The following is a 14721-nucleotide window of genomic DNA, read 5'->3' on the forward strand; positions in this document are numbered from 1 at the left end:
GCAGTGGAGTGCCGGCTGGCGCAGCCGCGGCATACGGCGGGGGCAAGAAGCCCGGAGCAGCGGCGGCGAGCAGGGCAGCCGGAAAACAGAGGTAAGCTCCGGACACCCGAATCCTTCCTCTCTTGGCATGGAAATGCGTGCTTGATTCAGTACTTCAACGGAAATGCGAATGCACGGTAGGAGGGGATAGGAAAGAGTGAACTTGTGATGTATTATTTATTTATTTATTTATTTTGGTTGAAATGCAGAGATTAGTTGAGCGATTGGAAAATGAAGAAGAAAAAGGCGACGGTGGATTTGAAGTCCTTGTGGGAAAGGGCCGGGAAGGCGCCGAAGATCGCATCCACCTCAGTGCCGGCAGCGGCAGCGGCACCGGCACCTCCGTCAAGTTTGCTTCGATGCTTGAGGTTCTTACTGCAGCAAGGGCTGGCTTTTCAGGGGCATGGCAAAATCGAGGACTCACTGAACGAAGGAATGTTTCCTGAGCTCTTGAAGAGGCTGGCAGAACATTTGGAAGGGGCCGACAAGGCGGTTTCATTTGATCCAGCTAATTCATTTGATCCTTATGACAAGGATAAGTTACTTAAACTTGCTCGATTTTATCCCAAAGACTTCTCAAGGAAAGATTTGTTGAATCTTCCCATCCATCTTACACGCTTTATTGCTGATATGCGTGGGGATGAAAGGTTTAGAAACGTGAAAAGTTATGTTGAGCTTTCAGTTATGCTTGTTGAAACAAAGAAGAGCCTCGAACATCCTATTGTTTACAAGCTTCTTAAATTGGTGCTAGTTCTTCCCATAGCAACTGCTACTGTTGAGAGGGTATTTTCTGCAATGGATCTTGTTATGAATAAGCTAAGAAATAGACGCGCGGGGGGGGGGGGGGGGGGGGGGGGTGGGGGTGTAATTGCCTGGTTACATTCATTGAGAGGGATGTTTTCATGCAAGTCAAGGATGAGGCCTTGGTATCATTTCCAAGCCATTGTAGGAGCATAAAGTCACAAGGAGCGTCTGGATGTTAAGCTGAAGCTAATGGCTGAGTAATTCAGTATGGACTGAAGTGCAAGAGGGAGGGAGATGTTTTAAGTTTTTGCCAAATCCATAAAGCAAGGGGCTTTGCTGCTTACTGTTGATGAAAAGAAACCTCACCATATCTTCAAGCGTGAATTTCTGCTTTTCTGCATGAACTGTGATGGATTCCTTGCTGACAAGCAGATCAAGATAAACTACATCATTGCTCTCCTGCAGAGTGCTTCGTGGCAAGGTATGCCCGACTCTATCCACAATACTCTGAAGTTCTTGTCGTGATCCACACCTTAGTCACATTTTGATTATCCTAGTGTTTTACTGCTGGTACAGGGACAATGTGTTTAGTGTTTACCTCTTAATCCTTTACAATATCACTCTCCGTCTTGATAGTAGTATCGTAGTAAAATGTTTATATCTTGTTTCTTATTGTTGTATCTGCACAGTAAATGATTTCTAGCACTTGTTGTCTTGTTGGTTAGTATTAGTGGTTAGCATATTGGCCGTTTTGGGCTGGCCATTGGCTAAGTGTGCATTTGCTTTCCAGCCAGCCTTTTTGTTACACTTGGTATCCATGTTAGTTCATATTATCTCCATTTGATGAGTGTTGAACTGTGAATCTATTACTCTAGCGGATGTTGGACAACGTTCACCGGAACAATCTTTGTGCTAAAACCATCACCGCATGCCTCTTCCTTGGGGCGTTTTTTCTTTCTTGCCTTGTCATGTGTGCAAGTTCCTTATGGACTTATGGTTTAGGGTGTCTAGGATAACGTTTATAAAACTTTAAACACACTGTTCTGTGTTTGTTAGATTGAACTGTGGAGCCAGTGGTCTCTTGAAAACTTAGTGATGCAACAATGTTTCCTGATGCTCAGCTCCAGTGTGTCTGTTTGTTGGTTAACCCACTGATAGCATAATGCAAACATGCTACTCTTGGCGATCCTATAATCATTTACATTGTCAAGTCGGTATCTTTTGTGAAACATTGATTATCAACTTTTGGATCACTGTGCAGGGTTGACAGGTGAATTGTCAACGTCCCCTTGTTTATGGTGAGTGTCGAGTCTGAGAGGCACATTGAACTGTCATTGACAAGGCCCATTGGGTGGTGGCGGTCCCCCTGGTAGGGTGAGGAACCAGAAGAACTGGAGTCAAGTGGGCTGGTGGCTATGCCTGTGGTAAGGACCAAGAGGAAAAATGCAAGAGAGCCTAGTAGTTTAACGATATGTAATCGCCTTAAGATGTTAAGGATGTGAGCGGTATGTGTAGCCCAGCCTGAGGTTCACAAAGCCTGTGTTGCATTTCAGAATTTTAACAGCCCGTCCTGTAGATAGTTGCTTTCTTTTGTTTCACTGTGTAAGGTAGCTCAAGCTATCGTGAGTTTGTTGACATCTTAACATCTACTGTCTGAACTTCGATGCACTGTCTAATTCTTTTTAGGAGAACCCTATTACATTATATCGCGTTAAAGGAGGTGAAACTGCCATGTTGGCTTCTTGCTATCTTCTTGAAAGGATTAAAAAAAGCATTATTTTTTCAACTCACTGTTACTACTATTGTCAGGCTTTGCCAGTCATTTGCACGGTCGCATGATTTGTGCCATGTCGATGCTCTTCTCTACTTTTATGGTGTGTACTGATGCTGAACTAACCAAGGGAACATTCTGACCAATTATTGATGTTCTATCCTGTACCAGTCTGCTGTAAAAAAACAAAAAAAAAGTTACCCATCAAATACGTTGAATTATCGTGAAGATCACGGCTGAGTGCATCTTCAGATACTGCTTCAGATGTAGAGGTTGGAATAAAAATGCCATTCCATGAGCACGAGCCAGGCCACCATTTGCCAAGTTGCCACAGCCGATGGTGCCAAAGCAGGCGTCGTTTTCCAACAGGGGAAGTTCGGTGAGCCGGCTTGGTGCGATCCTCATGACACGGACAGCCTCCTCTTCACCATCGTCCATTACCTCCCCTTTTCCTCTTCCTCTTTTATTCAATTGGACAAGACAAGAGAGATTGTTCCTCTCACAAATCACACGTCAACTTCAGCGGCACATTTCTTGTTTAATCTTTTGGCGCCAACTAACCGCAACTGAGAAATGTTGTTTGTCTTTCGCGGGTTCTCGAAAAGAAAAATAATAAGGTGAGAGATAAGGCTTTGTCTTGCTCTCCACTTGGTGCCATGCAACATCCACAAACTAAAACCTCCCCTGAAAAAGTGTGTGATGGTTTAAGAAACTTTGCCTTTTGTGAAGATCAACTACAATTTTTCTGAGGTTTTGTAGGATTCAGTTGCAGGACTTATTTTTTTTTTGGATTCAGTTGCAGGACTTGGTGATCAAGGAATGATTGTGTTGCAACCACCATCAACTAATAAAGGGCTATGAATGATATCGAATGGATAGGCACTGGACCTGTAGCCCCCTAAAAGACACTTGAATTGATATACAACAGGCTGCCATATCACAAGGATGTTTAGAGGGCAATAGTGCAATATGTTAGGCTATGGGACAAATAAGATACTAAGAGAGAGGGCAAGAATATCGCATTAAGGGGAGACCACAGGGCCCTTTGGATTATAAATTCTGAAATATCTAATGTGCCAATAATTTCCTAGGAATGTTGGATGATGGATGGGCACAAATAGATAGAAACAAGTGAAGGAAAGTGTAGGCACGGGAATTGTGATTGTATTCCAATGAACGGGATGTTACATTATATAGGCAAGGATCAGCTAGGGTCTAAAAGGAAATATCCAATCTAGAGAATCCTTGCCTAACACAACATAAAACCCTAAAGCACACACAGGTGCCTGGCGCATGCAGAGCTGGGCGCATGGCCCCCTGCAGCACAGCCCATCAGGCCCAATAAGCCAATACTAATGACGCATTAATGAATAACATCAATACATTCTAACACCCCCCCCCCCCCCCCCCCCCGCAGTCTGATCGGCGGCACCGCAGACGTTCAGACTGGACCTAAACTCCGTGAAGATGGAAGACGGAAGCCCCTTGGTGAAGATGTCCGCATACTGAGACGAAGTCGGAACATGCTGAACTTTAACATCACCAACAGCCACCTTGTCTCGAACAAAATGAAGATCGATCTCAATATGTTTCGTTCGCTGGTGCTGCACAGGATTGGAGGACATGTAGACGGCACTGATATTGTCACAATAGACCAAAGAAGTACGGCGAAGTGGAGCCTGAAGTTCACCAAGAAGCTGACGCAGCCAAGAAACCTCTGCCACAGCATTAGCAACGGCGCGATATTCAGCTTCAGCACTAGAGCGGGACACAGTGTTCTGTCTTTTGGAAGACCAAGACACAAGATTATCTCCAAGGAAAACAGCATACCCAGAAGTAGATTCTCGGGTATCCGGATAGCCTGCCCAATCAGCATCGGAGTAGACAATCAACTCAGAACTGGCAGATGGTCGAATCAATAATCCAAGAGAGGATGTACCGCGCAGATAGCGCAGAATGCGCTTAAGAGCAGCAAGATGAGGTTCCCGAGGATCATGCATATAAAGACAGATCTGCTGAACTGCATATGAAATATCCGGCCGAGTGAAGGTGAGGTACTGAAGTGCACCAGCCAAGCTCCGAAAATCCGTAGGATCAGCAACAGAAGCGCCTGAGGTAGCTGAGACCTTCGGATTGGTGTCCACAGGAGTAGCACAAGGCTTGCAATCAGCCATACCAGCCCGATCAAGAATATCCAAGATATACTGCCGCTGGGATAACAAGAGACCATCGGCAACCTTCTGAACATGCATCCCCAGAAAGTGGTGAAGCTCACCAAGATCCTTCATTGAAAACTCCCGCTGCAAAGCTGATATAGTGCGCCGAAGGAGATCCGGAGAGGAAGCAGTGAGAACAATATCATCCACATAGAGAAGCAGGTAAACCATGTCCGTGCCACGATGAAAGATGAACAGAGAGGTGTCGGACTTGGCTTCTGTAAATCCCAGAGATAGCAGATAGCTGGCAAATCGACTGTACCAGGCACGCGGAGCTTGCTTCAAACCATAGAGTGACTTGTTCAAGCGGCAGACAAGTCCAGACTGAGAGGGATCCTCAAATCCAGACGGCTGTGTGCAGTATACTGTCTCTGTCAAGGTGCCATGAAGAAAAGCATTGGTGACATCCAACTGATGAATCGGCCAGTGTCGAGAAAGAGCCAGAGACAACACAGTGCGAACAGTAGCCGGTTTGACAACTGGACTAAAAGTCTCGCCAAAATCAACTCCAGGACGCTGAGTAAAACCACGACAAACCCAACGAGCTTTATAACGCTCCAGACTGCCATCAGATTTGAACTTGTGCTTGAAAACCCACTTGCCAGAAACCACATTAGCCCGCGGAGGTCGCGGCACCAGGTCCCAGGTGTGATTCTGGACAAGAGCAGCATACTCAGTTTCCATAGCAGCACGCCACTGAGGATCGGCAAGTGCGCTTCGGAAAGTCTTCGGGATGGGGCTGAGCACGGAAGCATGGAAGACTGAGGGCACACGAAAACCATGCTTGGCGCGAGTCACCATGGAGTGCTGATTGGATGGACGCTCAGGAACAGCAACAGCTCCCTTGGGCAGGGAGGGCGCAGGAGCATCAGCAGACTCCACTGGAGCGGGCGCCGTGGGGCGTCGAGAGTAGACGAACCGAACATCCTTAGCTGGCAGCAGGATGTCTCGAAGTCCACTGGAAGGCGTCGGTGGTGAAGCCGCGACCGCTGCAGGCGAGGAAGCCGAGCTGTCCAGTACTCCTGTTGCGAAAGGACTCATGGCCGCGCCTGGCGCTGGCGAGGGGGTCCCCACAGGAGAGAAGGGTGGTGAAGAGGCGACGTCCGTGGCCGTGCGTGGCACGCGAGAAGCCGGTGCCGCGCGTGGCGCAGCAAGTGGAGAAAGACCTAAAGAAGGCCCAAACGATGCCGCGCGTGGCGCAGCGAGGGAGTCATCCGTGGCCGCGTGTGGCGCAGCAGGAGCCGGCGCGCTGGCTGTGGGACGGATGCCAGTGTCGGCACCAGAGGAGGCTGCAACCGAAGCTAAGGGTGAACCTGCAGGAGAAAAAACAGACTGGGAACCAATTGGTGCCAGTAGCGTGTTAGTGAAATCCTCAAGAAATTCATAAGCCGGAGGAGCAGCGGTCGGACGCTGTTCCAGAAAGGGGAAGGAGGACTCATCAAAAATGACATGCCGAGAAATAATGATCTTTTTAGAAATAGGATCAAGGCACCGGTACCCCTTATGGTGTTGTGAATAGCCAAGGAAGACACAAGACACAGAACGAGGTGCTAGCTTATGAGGTGCTGTGGCTGACAGGTTAGGATAGCAACGGCAACCAAAGACGCGTAAGTGCTCATAAGACGGGGATGTGGCGAAAAGAGCCATATGTGGAGTAGAGTACTGAAGCGTCTTGGTGGGTAGGCGGTTGAGAAGATAGGTGGCGGCATGAAGACCCTCGACCCAGTAGGATGGCGGCAAGCCGGCCTGGAGAAGGAGGCAACGAACAATGTTATTCGTAGAACGAATGATGCGTTCGGGCTTACCATTCTGAGACGAGGTGTATGGGCAGGACATACGTAGATGCATGCCACGGGTGAGGAAGAACGTGCGGGCGCTAGAATTATCAAACTCGCGGCCGTTATCACACTGAACTTCCTTGACAGTGACGCCAAACTGGGTAGACACGTAGGCAAAGAAATTAGTCAGAGTAGTGTAGGTGTCAGACTTGAGGCGTAAAGGAAACGTCCACAAATAATGAGAACAATCATCGAGCACTGCTAGATAATATTTGTAACCAGTGATACTCGCAACAGGGGAGGTCCACAGATCACAATGTATAAGATCAAATTATGAGTAGCTCTAGATGTCGATACAGGAAAAGGTAGACGAACATGACGACCAAGCTGACACGCATGACAAACTGTAGGACTAATATCTCGGGTACATGATGGAAGATGAGGCACAAGCTTAGCTAAAGCTTCATGACCAGGGTGACCTAGGCGGCGATGCCAAAGCGACTGCGGGGTACCGGCGACGAAGGAGGTGGCTGGAGGAAACCTCAGGGGGTATAACAGACCGGAGCTATTGCACCTGATGATCTCGCTCCTGGACGGAAGATCCTTCACAGAACAACCAAAAGGGTCAAATTCAACAGAACAATTATTGTCAGTAGTGAACTGGCGTACAGAAATCAAATTCTTAATCAGCCCAGGAGAAACAAGAATATTATGAAGCTGAAAAGAACCTGGAAGAGTGGTAGAGCCAGTGGAAATAACAGGAACAAGGGACCCGTTACTGACAATAATTGAGGAAGGAGAAGATGACCGAGGGGTTGAGTGAGAAAGGATACCGGCGTCGGAAGCCATGTGTGAGGAAGCCCCAGAGTCGAAGTACCAGTCACCGTCGGAAGGTGGAGTCACCGTCATGGTGCTGAAGGCGGAGGCGAGGGAACGCTGATCCCAGGTGGGAGATCCCACCAGTGGATTGTAGTAGTTTGGCACAGGAGAGGCCCACTGTCCAGCACCTGCAGGCTGCTGGAAGGGCACGGGAGGCGCCTGCTGGTGCTGCTGCGCGACCAGCGCATGCTGCTGCTGGTGCTGCGGCTGCTGCGGCGCCGTCGGGATGGGCGCCAGGGGTGGACGAGGGCCTGGCCACATCTGTATCATCCCTATCCAGGGATTGTAGAAAGATGGCCAGCCCCGGGGAGCGTCTGGAGAGGCGCCAGAAGCCTTCTGGCCGGCGGTAGATGAGGTGTTGGAGCCACCAGAGCCGCCGGTCTTGTTCTTCTGGCCGCCGCGCTTGCCACGACGCTGCTGCTGCTGCTGCTTACCGCCGGATGCAGATGGCGCTGCAGGAGGGGCTGAAGCCGAAGCGCCTGCAGCAGCCACCAGGGCAGTAGCAGGAGCGGTGGAGCGATGCTTGAGGGAGAGCTCCTCCATGAGCAGCTCAGCCTTGGCGTCGGCGTAGGTGGGGAAGGGCCGTCCGCGCCTGAGGTGGGAGGCGACGACGGAGTACTGCTCGTTGAGGCCGCGAAGAATGTTGAGGACGAGAGTGCGATCCGTGATGTGTTCGCCAAGATCACGGAGCTTCTCGGCCTTCTTCTTGAACTGGGAGCAGTAGTCGTTGATGCTGAGATCGCCTTGACTGAAGTCGCGGAAGGCGGCGTCGAGGTAGAGGGCGCGGTGCTCCTTGTTCCCAAGGAACTGGTCCTAGACAGCGAGCCAGGCGGCGCGTGCAGTGCAGCCGCGGTCTAGGGCATCGGCGATGTCGGAGGAGACGGTGCCGTGGATCCACGACGACACCACGCAATCCATCCGGATCCAATCTGGGACAGCAGGGGCAGGACCATCGTACAGAACGTGATCCTGCAGGGAGAATTTACCGAGGGTGAGGAGGAAGGACTCGCGCCAGCGCGAGTAGTTGTCCGCCAAGGAGTCGAGGACGATGGGGACGAGGCCGCGAATGTTCTGGACACCAACGGCCTGGGCGTGCAGATTCATGATGGCGGCAGCCTCATGGAGAAGAAGAGCGTCCTGAAGATCTTGTTTGCCGGCGTAGGGCTTGGGGGAGTCGCCGGCATCATCTCCAGGGGACTCGGTGATAGGAGACGAAGCCGCAGCAGCGGCGCGCTCCTTCGCAGCGCGATCGAGAGCGGCACGCGCGCGTGTAGCGGCCTCATCGCGGTCGCGCACAGCAGCTGCGGCCTCTTCCTCGGCCTGCGAAGCGCGCTCTAGGGCAGCGGCGCGCGCGGCCTCGAGGCGCTCAGCCTCCGCAGCGCGCTCAACAGCACTTTTGGAGGCCTCGGGGTCGATCTCGCCGGCGGGAGTCGCGTCAGTAAGGTCGGTGAGGCCGGCCATGGCGCGCAGGAGGTCCGCCGAGGAGGGGAGGGGTGCAGCCAGGGCGGCGCACACCCTAGGGTTGCGGAAGGTGAGGCGGGATGGAAACCCAGACTCGTGATACCATGAAGGAAAGTGTAGGCACGGGAATTGTGATTGTATTCCAATGAACGGGATGTTACATTATATAGGCAAGGATCAGCTATGGTCTAAAAGGAAATATCCAATCTAGAGAATCCTTGCCTAACACAACACAAAACCCTAAAGCACACACAGGTGCCTGGCGCATGCAGAGCTGGGCGCATGGCCCCCTGCAGCGCAGCCCATCAGGCCCAATAAGCCAATACTAATGACGCATTAATGAATAACATCAATACATTCTAACAACAAGGATTAACAGATTTGGAACAGTAAATTCTCACATATGTGGAGAAGGCTGGATAAATTGGATTGTAGCCTAAATGAGGAAAAAACTATACACATCTCAATCCATGTGCATATATGCAACCTTAGTCTAGCAGTTGGGAGAGCAGCTCATTCAGAATAACTGGAGTGGTGATGATAAAAGCACTCAACTGTCCACATACACACCACAAAGTTGCAATCAAAGAAGGAAGGTTTTGCCTTTTTTTCCCTAAAAAAGAACTGAAGAACTGCAAAAGCACAAGGGGCACCTGAATGCCACAGCCACACCATGCAACACTTTACCAGTTTAGATGCAATGAGCATGGACCATAAGGGAACTAAAGTCATAGATACTTGCCAACCTGTAATTGCAGCCAATGCAAGAGCGCCATTTTTTCCAACATGTAATGTTTGGTAACCTGCACTCATCCATTTCCTGAGATGACAACACCAACGAAGTTACAGAGTAATAAGCTTGCGACATAATTTTGAAGTGCCTATTGGCATCGCCTTTTGCCTTCTACAGCAAATGGCAAGTGAAGGATACACCAAGACTGGCCTGAGTCCTGAGGCACCTTCACTTGAGTCTGACTCAGTTGGCCTTTTTCAATACATTTGGTAATGACTTCCCTTCTCAAGGACAAGGGCAACGTCCACAAAATAATTGACTAATTGACACATCCTTCAGCCCATTGAGTTGCATCTAATTTAACTTTCTAGGTTGTGACCTGAGCAAATTAATAGGGGGGAACACATCATTGGACTATAAACCAACAAAATATAGACACATCATGACCATAAAGCAGCGACATTGGCAACTTTATGCACCAAAGTAGGTGCATCAAGAACAGTATAGCGCAGGACAAATTCCTTAGCGATAACTTTATGTCCCATCTTGCTTTGGAGAGGAATTTCTAAAATACCCAAATTGCATATTTACATCATACAAACTGTGACTAAATTGGCTCAGACGTGTAAACAAGAAGCTTTTGCATACTCATCATTGATTTGCCCTGCATAGATTATTCATAGTGCTCAAGTTTGGATACTTGCCATCGAAACCATCACCACCATGTAGCCACCAAGACAGATGCAGCTAATGGAGCGGTTACATTGGAGATTCTATCAAACTTGAGCCCTGCATCACATATGAAGGAAATGAGGAACCTGTGATTAAACAATTAGTGGGAAAAAAATCAACAGCATGTAATTAAAGAACATTTCCATCAGATGTAGGGACAGATTCGATTCTTTTTTAGAGACTTGTCGCACTTGTAACATTATTTGTTTGATTGCTTGTCCTTTCTGCTTCTGCTTTAATTTTCTTGGTTCTCCAGGCGAAGCACAATGCCATATACTTGTTCCATGCTTTAGTTTGTTCTCCACTGAAATTATCCCTAGAAAAGAAGGTGTTTTCCCTTGGTTAGTGAGAAGAGCAATCCATAGATATTCTGTCCCAATAAAAGAACATGAACATAAACTTGGCATTCTAGAAATTACTTTGGAAGTAGAGCTGACCAGATGAAAGCCAACCACTTTGTTAATACTGTGTTCAGAGAATGGGGGACAGATTAGTTGTAAAGATGCTATTCGATGTCAAATTCAACAATAGAAACCGAAGTTTGTATCAGATATAAACCGCAAAAAAAATACAATTTATGTTACAAGGTACCAAAAGAGGGAAAATAATAAAAGGAGAAAGTGTGCCATCAAACCCAAATGTCACAGTGTTGTTAATGGGGTCTTGACAATTTGCCAAAATCAAATTGTAAGTAAAGCATTTAAATCTTTTTTTTCTCGAACACGCAGGAGAGCTGCGTATCATTGTATTAATAGAAGAAGGTTGGAGTCATACAGAAAGACCCCCACACACACCCATACACACCCAAACTAGAGGGGGAATAAATCGCCTGTTACATGTAAGATCGACCCAAGACCCTGGACAAGAACATCCTAGCCAACAACCCTGTCCGAGAGAGAGGCAAGACCCTTGGCACCTGCCAGGGTCCACAAATGAGCCTCATCTCTAGCCATGCTTAGCATGCTGGCAACACTTGGGGAAGCCCCATTAAAAACGCAGTTATTCCTATGCTTCCATATACACCAAGCACCAAGGATGATAAGCGAGTTTAGCCCTCTTTGCACATCTCCAGTAACTGCTGCTGCCACCCTTTCCCACCATGCGTCGAAAGGAGAGTCATTAACCGCCGGAGACAGCTGAGAGAGGCCAAAAGCATTTAAATCCTATATGATAGCATGAACCAAAAACAACTAAGAAGCAACTAAGTTCAGATAAACAGTAATAAAGGTAAACTGACCAGATTGATTTGTTTTTGAAACACAAGATATCTTACCTCTATTATATTTGAAACATATTCTTCCGTGCACATTATGTATCCTATATTAGCATAATTTACCTTGGATGTAAATGATAAAGAAAGAAATGCTACCAAAAAATGTTCTAATACTTTCTACAACAGGAGCTAGAATGATTAACTAAACTGCAGTTCATTTTAACCATACTTTGTGGGCTCTGTTAATTATATTCCAGTATTCCACAGGCAGCGCACAAACCAGAACAATAATTTATCTAAGACATTGAGCCATTGACTTCTTACATGTCGCATTTATGTCAAAATGAACTTAAGGTTCAAATAAACTATGCCGTTGCACAACTCAATGAGGTGGTACTTATTGATCAGAAATGTTTTACACCTTGCTCAAAACATTAGAGATGCCTTAACTGTTTAATGAACCTACATGTTTACAAAATTTTAAGTGCAAATCTTCACAGTTCAGGAAAGATATAATGTCCTGAACTCATGCACACCACTGAAACATATCCAAATATGGTCACATTTAAAAGTATTAACAAATGCATGACATCCACAGAATGGGCTTGTTCCCTAGAAATGTTTGTCGGTACCTCTGGACTAGGGTACCCCCTCTTGCTGCGTCAAGACTCGCGTAGTTATCCGTAACTACGCCCTAAGGAGCTGAGCAGCCGGACCCCTGGGGTCCGACTCCACCTCACCGGGCCAACGGTCCCAGACCCGCTTCCCGCTCTGGGACGGGTCCGGTGTCACCACGCGTCCCAGAGGTGATTGCCGTGTCTAGGCAAGAGCCTCGTAGTTATCTGTGACTACGCGTTGACGGCTTGAGCAGCCGGACCCCCGCGGTCCGAAGCCCTTCTCACCCGGTCAGCAGCCCCAGACCCATTCCTTGCTTGGGAAGGGTCCGGTGACGCCACGTGTCCCGGAGAAGGGAGCGCTCAGCCAAAATAGCCGGGGGCCCCGGACCTTCCACGGGATCCCGGACCCCCATATACTATCCGGACCCCTCAACGGGGAGGGAACAGACACTCCGCTTGAGGGGGTCCGGAGCCGCCACGTGCCCGCAGGTGCAGGCACGCGCACAGCCGCGAAGCTTCCCCGGGAAGACTAGCCCACCTACCGCATTCAATGCGGTAGGTGGTAAGTGCGCTCTGCCACAGCAGAGCCCAAGGCGACTTTTGCCAGGCTGTACTGTTGATCGCGCGTTACCAAGGCGCACAGTGCAGCCGCTGGCGCCACCCACGCCACGCGCGTCAGTCTGCAACGCCAGTTAGACACGACAGCTCGGCGACGGAATATCATAACGCCTACACGGTAGACCCAACACTCTACGCCGCAACCTACACCGCCTCAACGGGCGCCTCGCCGATGGGACATGTGAAAACCCCCCTCGGTCAGAGAGTCTACAGGGCGATGAAGCGTATCCAGAAAGAGATTCACAAGGCACTGTTAATGTCTTTTTGATGGTAAACTATACATCCTTGTTGGGCCCACCTGTCGGGGTCCAACGCCTGTGTACGCGTGCTCCTTGCGCTATAAAAGGGGGACGCCCGCTAGAGAAGGACTCAAGTCTCAAAAGGGGCTTAGAGGCAGAGGATAGACTCATCCACGAACTCTAGAGCAATAGAACTCTCAGTGGACGTAGGGTATTACGCTCCGACGGCCCGAATCACTCTAAATCCTCGTGTTCTTGTGTTCTTGCTCCATGAGTAGATCTGAGGAATAGCTTGCACTTTCCCGAGTAAACACCCTTTGGGATTAGGCGGGTGCACTACGCCACCCGGCTGTGGCCCTCCTCTTAGAGCCACGACAATGTTGTCCCAATAAGGAATCCCTCCCCATATTACCACAAAATGTCAGAGGTATATATGCTCAGACAGGTGGAAAAAATAGCCAAATGCTAGCAGTTCAGATGGTCACTTCAACATAGTAATCCCTCCAAAAAAAACCAAAAGCTTCACAAAGATCATCTATCCTCCAAGAAACTTGGTCTTACAGAGACACAGACTATTGTGCAAAAGTTGCAGGTCATTTATATTTAAGCTGTCTCTGGACAAAAAAAAGCATGTGAACTCATCTATACCATTTCTTTAACACTAATGTGCTTTTAAGACACCCCTACAGCTTAGAAACTGGTATGCTGCCACTCATCGGTAGTGCAAAGCGATCCACATCCCCTTTTTAATGGACAGAGGAATATAAGATCATTCTCAATAGAAGAAACAGGAACAGACTTCCGCAATGATTACAGTAAAATTTGTCGTTTCTGCTCACCACTAGTATCCAATTTCATGTCAATGTAGAATAATTCAAAAATTGTATTCATCCAATATAAATTAATAAAATACACCATGTTTGAAGGATCTGGCTAGGGAACTCATTACACAACAGAATTAACTGATATGAGAAGAATAACATAACTAAGCATGAGCGTGCAAAGGGGACCAAAACAAAAGAAAGCACAGCATACAGTAAAGCACACAAAAGCCAGTAAAAGTGTACATAATTAACAAAATGTGCACATGCATACAGAAAATTTATGTCTTGCTAGTATCTATCGTGTATATATTTCACCTAACTGCCCCTTCAGTATACCTATCAGCAGGAATCAAATGCCTAACGGAACGTCCATCATAGGAAAACCAGAAGATGCCTCACAATAGGTTAAGGTTAGTCAGGGAGCTTCTACCAGAAGGGAACCCTTACATTATTAATACGATCAGATATTAGCCAGTTTGGTCATAGAGTAAACTTGAATGCCAATAATAGCTGTAGCAATGTTAAACCTCCATGCTAAGCATAGACACTCAGCAAAATAAATAGACAATTCATGATAAGAGAACTTAGCAATAAATTTGTACTTAATTTATCGATTACAAAAATGCATATCTGCTACCAAACATATGCTAGTGATAATTCCTTAATATGTAGTATAGTTTAAATCTAACCTGCAAGCCTCTAACTGGGTTGCGAAGGAATTGAAACTTTAGAAGCATGTCAGTTTTATCATTCAAATGCTACAATTAGGATCATCTTGAACATGGAATAACATATACGCAGCATCCATTTAATGCCATCATCCATGTAAATGGTCAGTGAGCTGCCCACAGGACCAT

The 14721-nt window shown here is 47.8% G+C and overlaps 1 protein-coding gene across 1 annotated transcript; it reads right to left on the reverse strand.

The window, feature by feature from the left end:
• Window positions 1-7113: 7113 nt before the first annotated feature.
• LOC120645819 lies at window positions 7114-8888 on the reverse strand. Its single transcript, XM_039922555.1, has 3 exons — window positions 8268-8888; window positions 7382-8216; window positions 7114-7151 (listed from the first exon to the last, which is right to left on the reverse strand). Exons 1-3 carry the CDS (start codon window positions 8886-8888, stop codon window positions 7114-7116), a joined length of 1494 nt encoding a protein of 497 aa, XP_039778489.1.
• Window positions 8889-14721: the final 5833 nt, after the last annotated feature.

This window comes from Panicum virgatum, chromosome 8K (assembly GCF_016808335.1).
Source record: "Panicum virgatum strain AP13 chromosome 8K, P.virgatum_v5, whole genome shotgun sequence".
NCBI classification, from domain to species: domain Eukaryota; kingdom Viridiplantae; phylum Streptophyta; class Magnoliopsida; order Poales; family Poaceae; genus Panicum; species Panicum virgatum.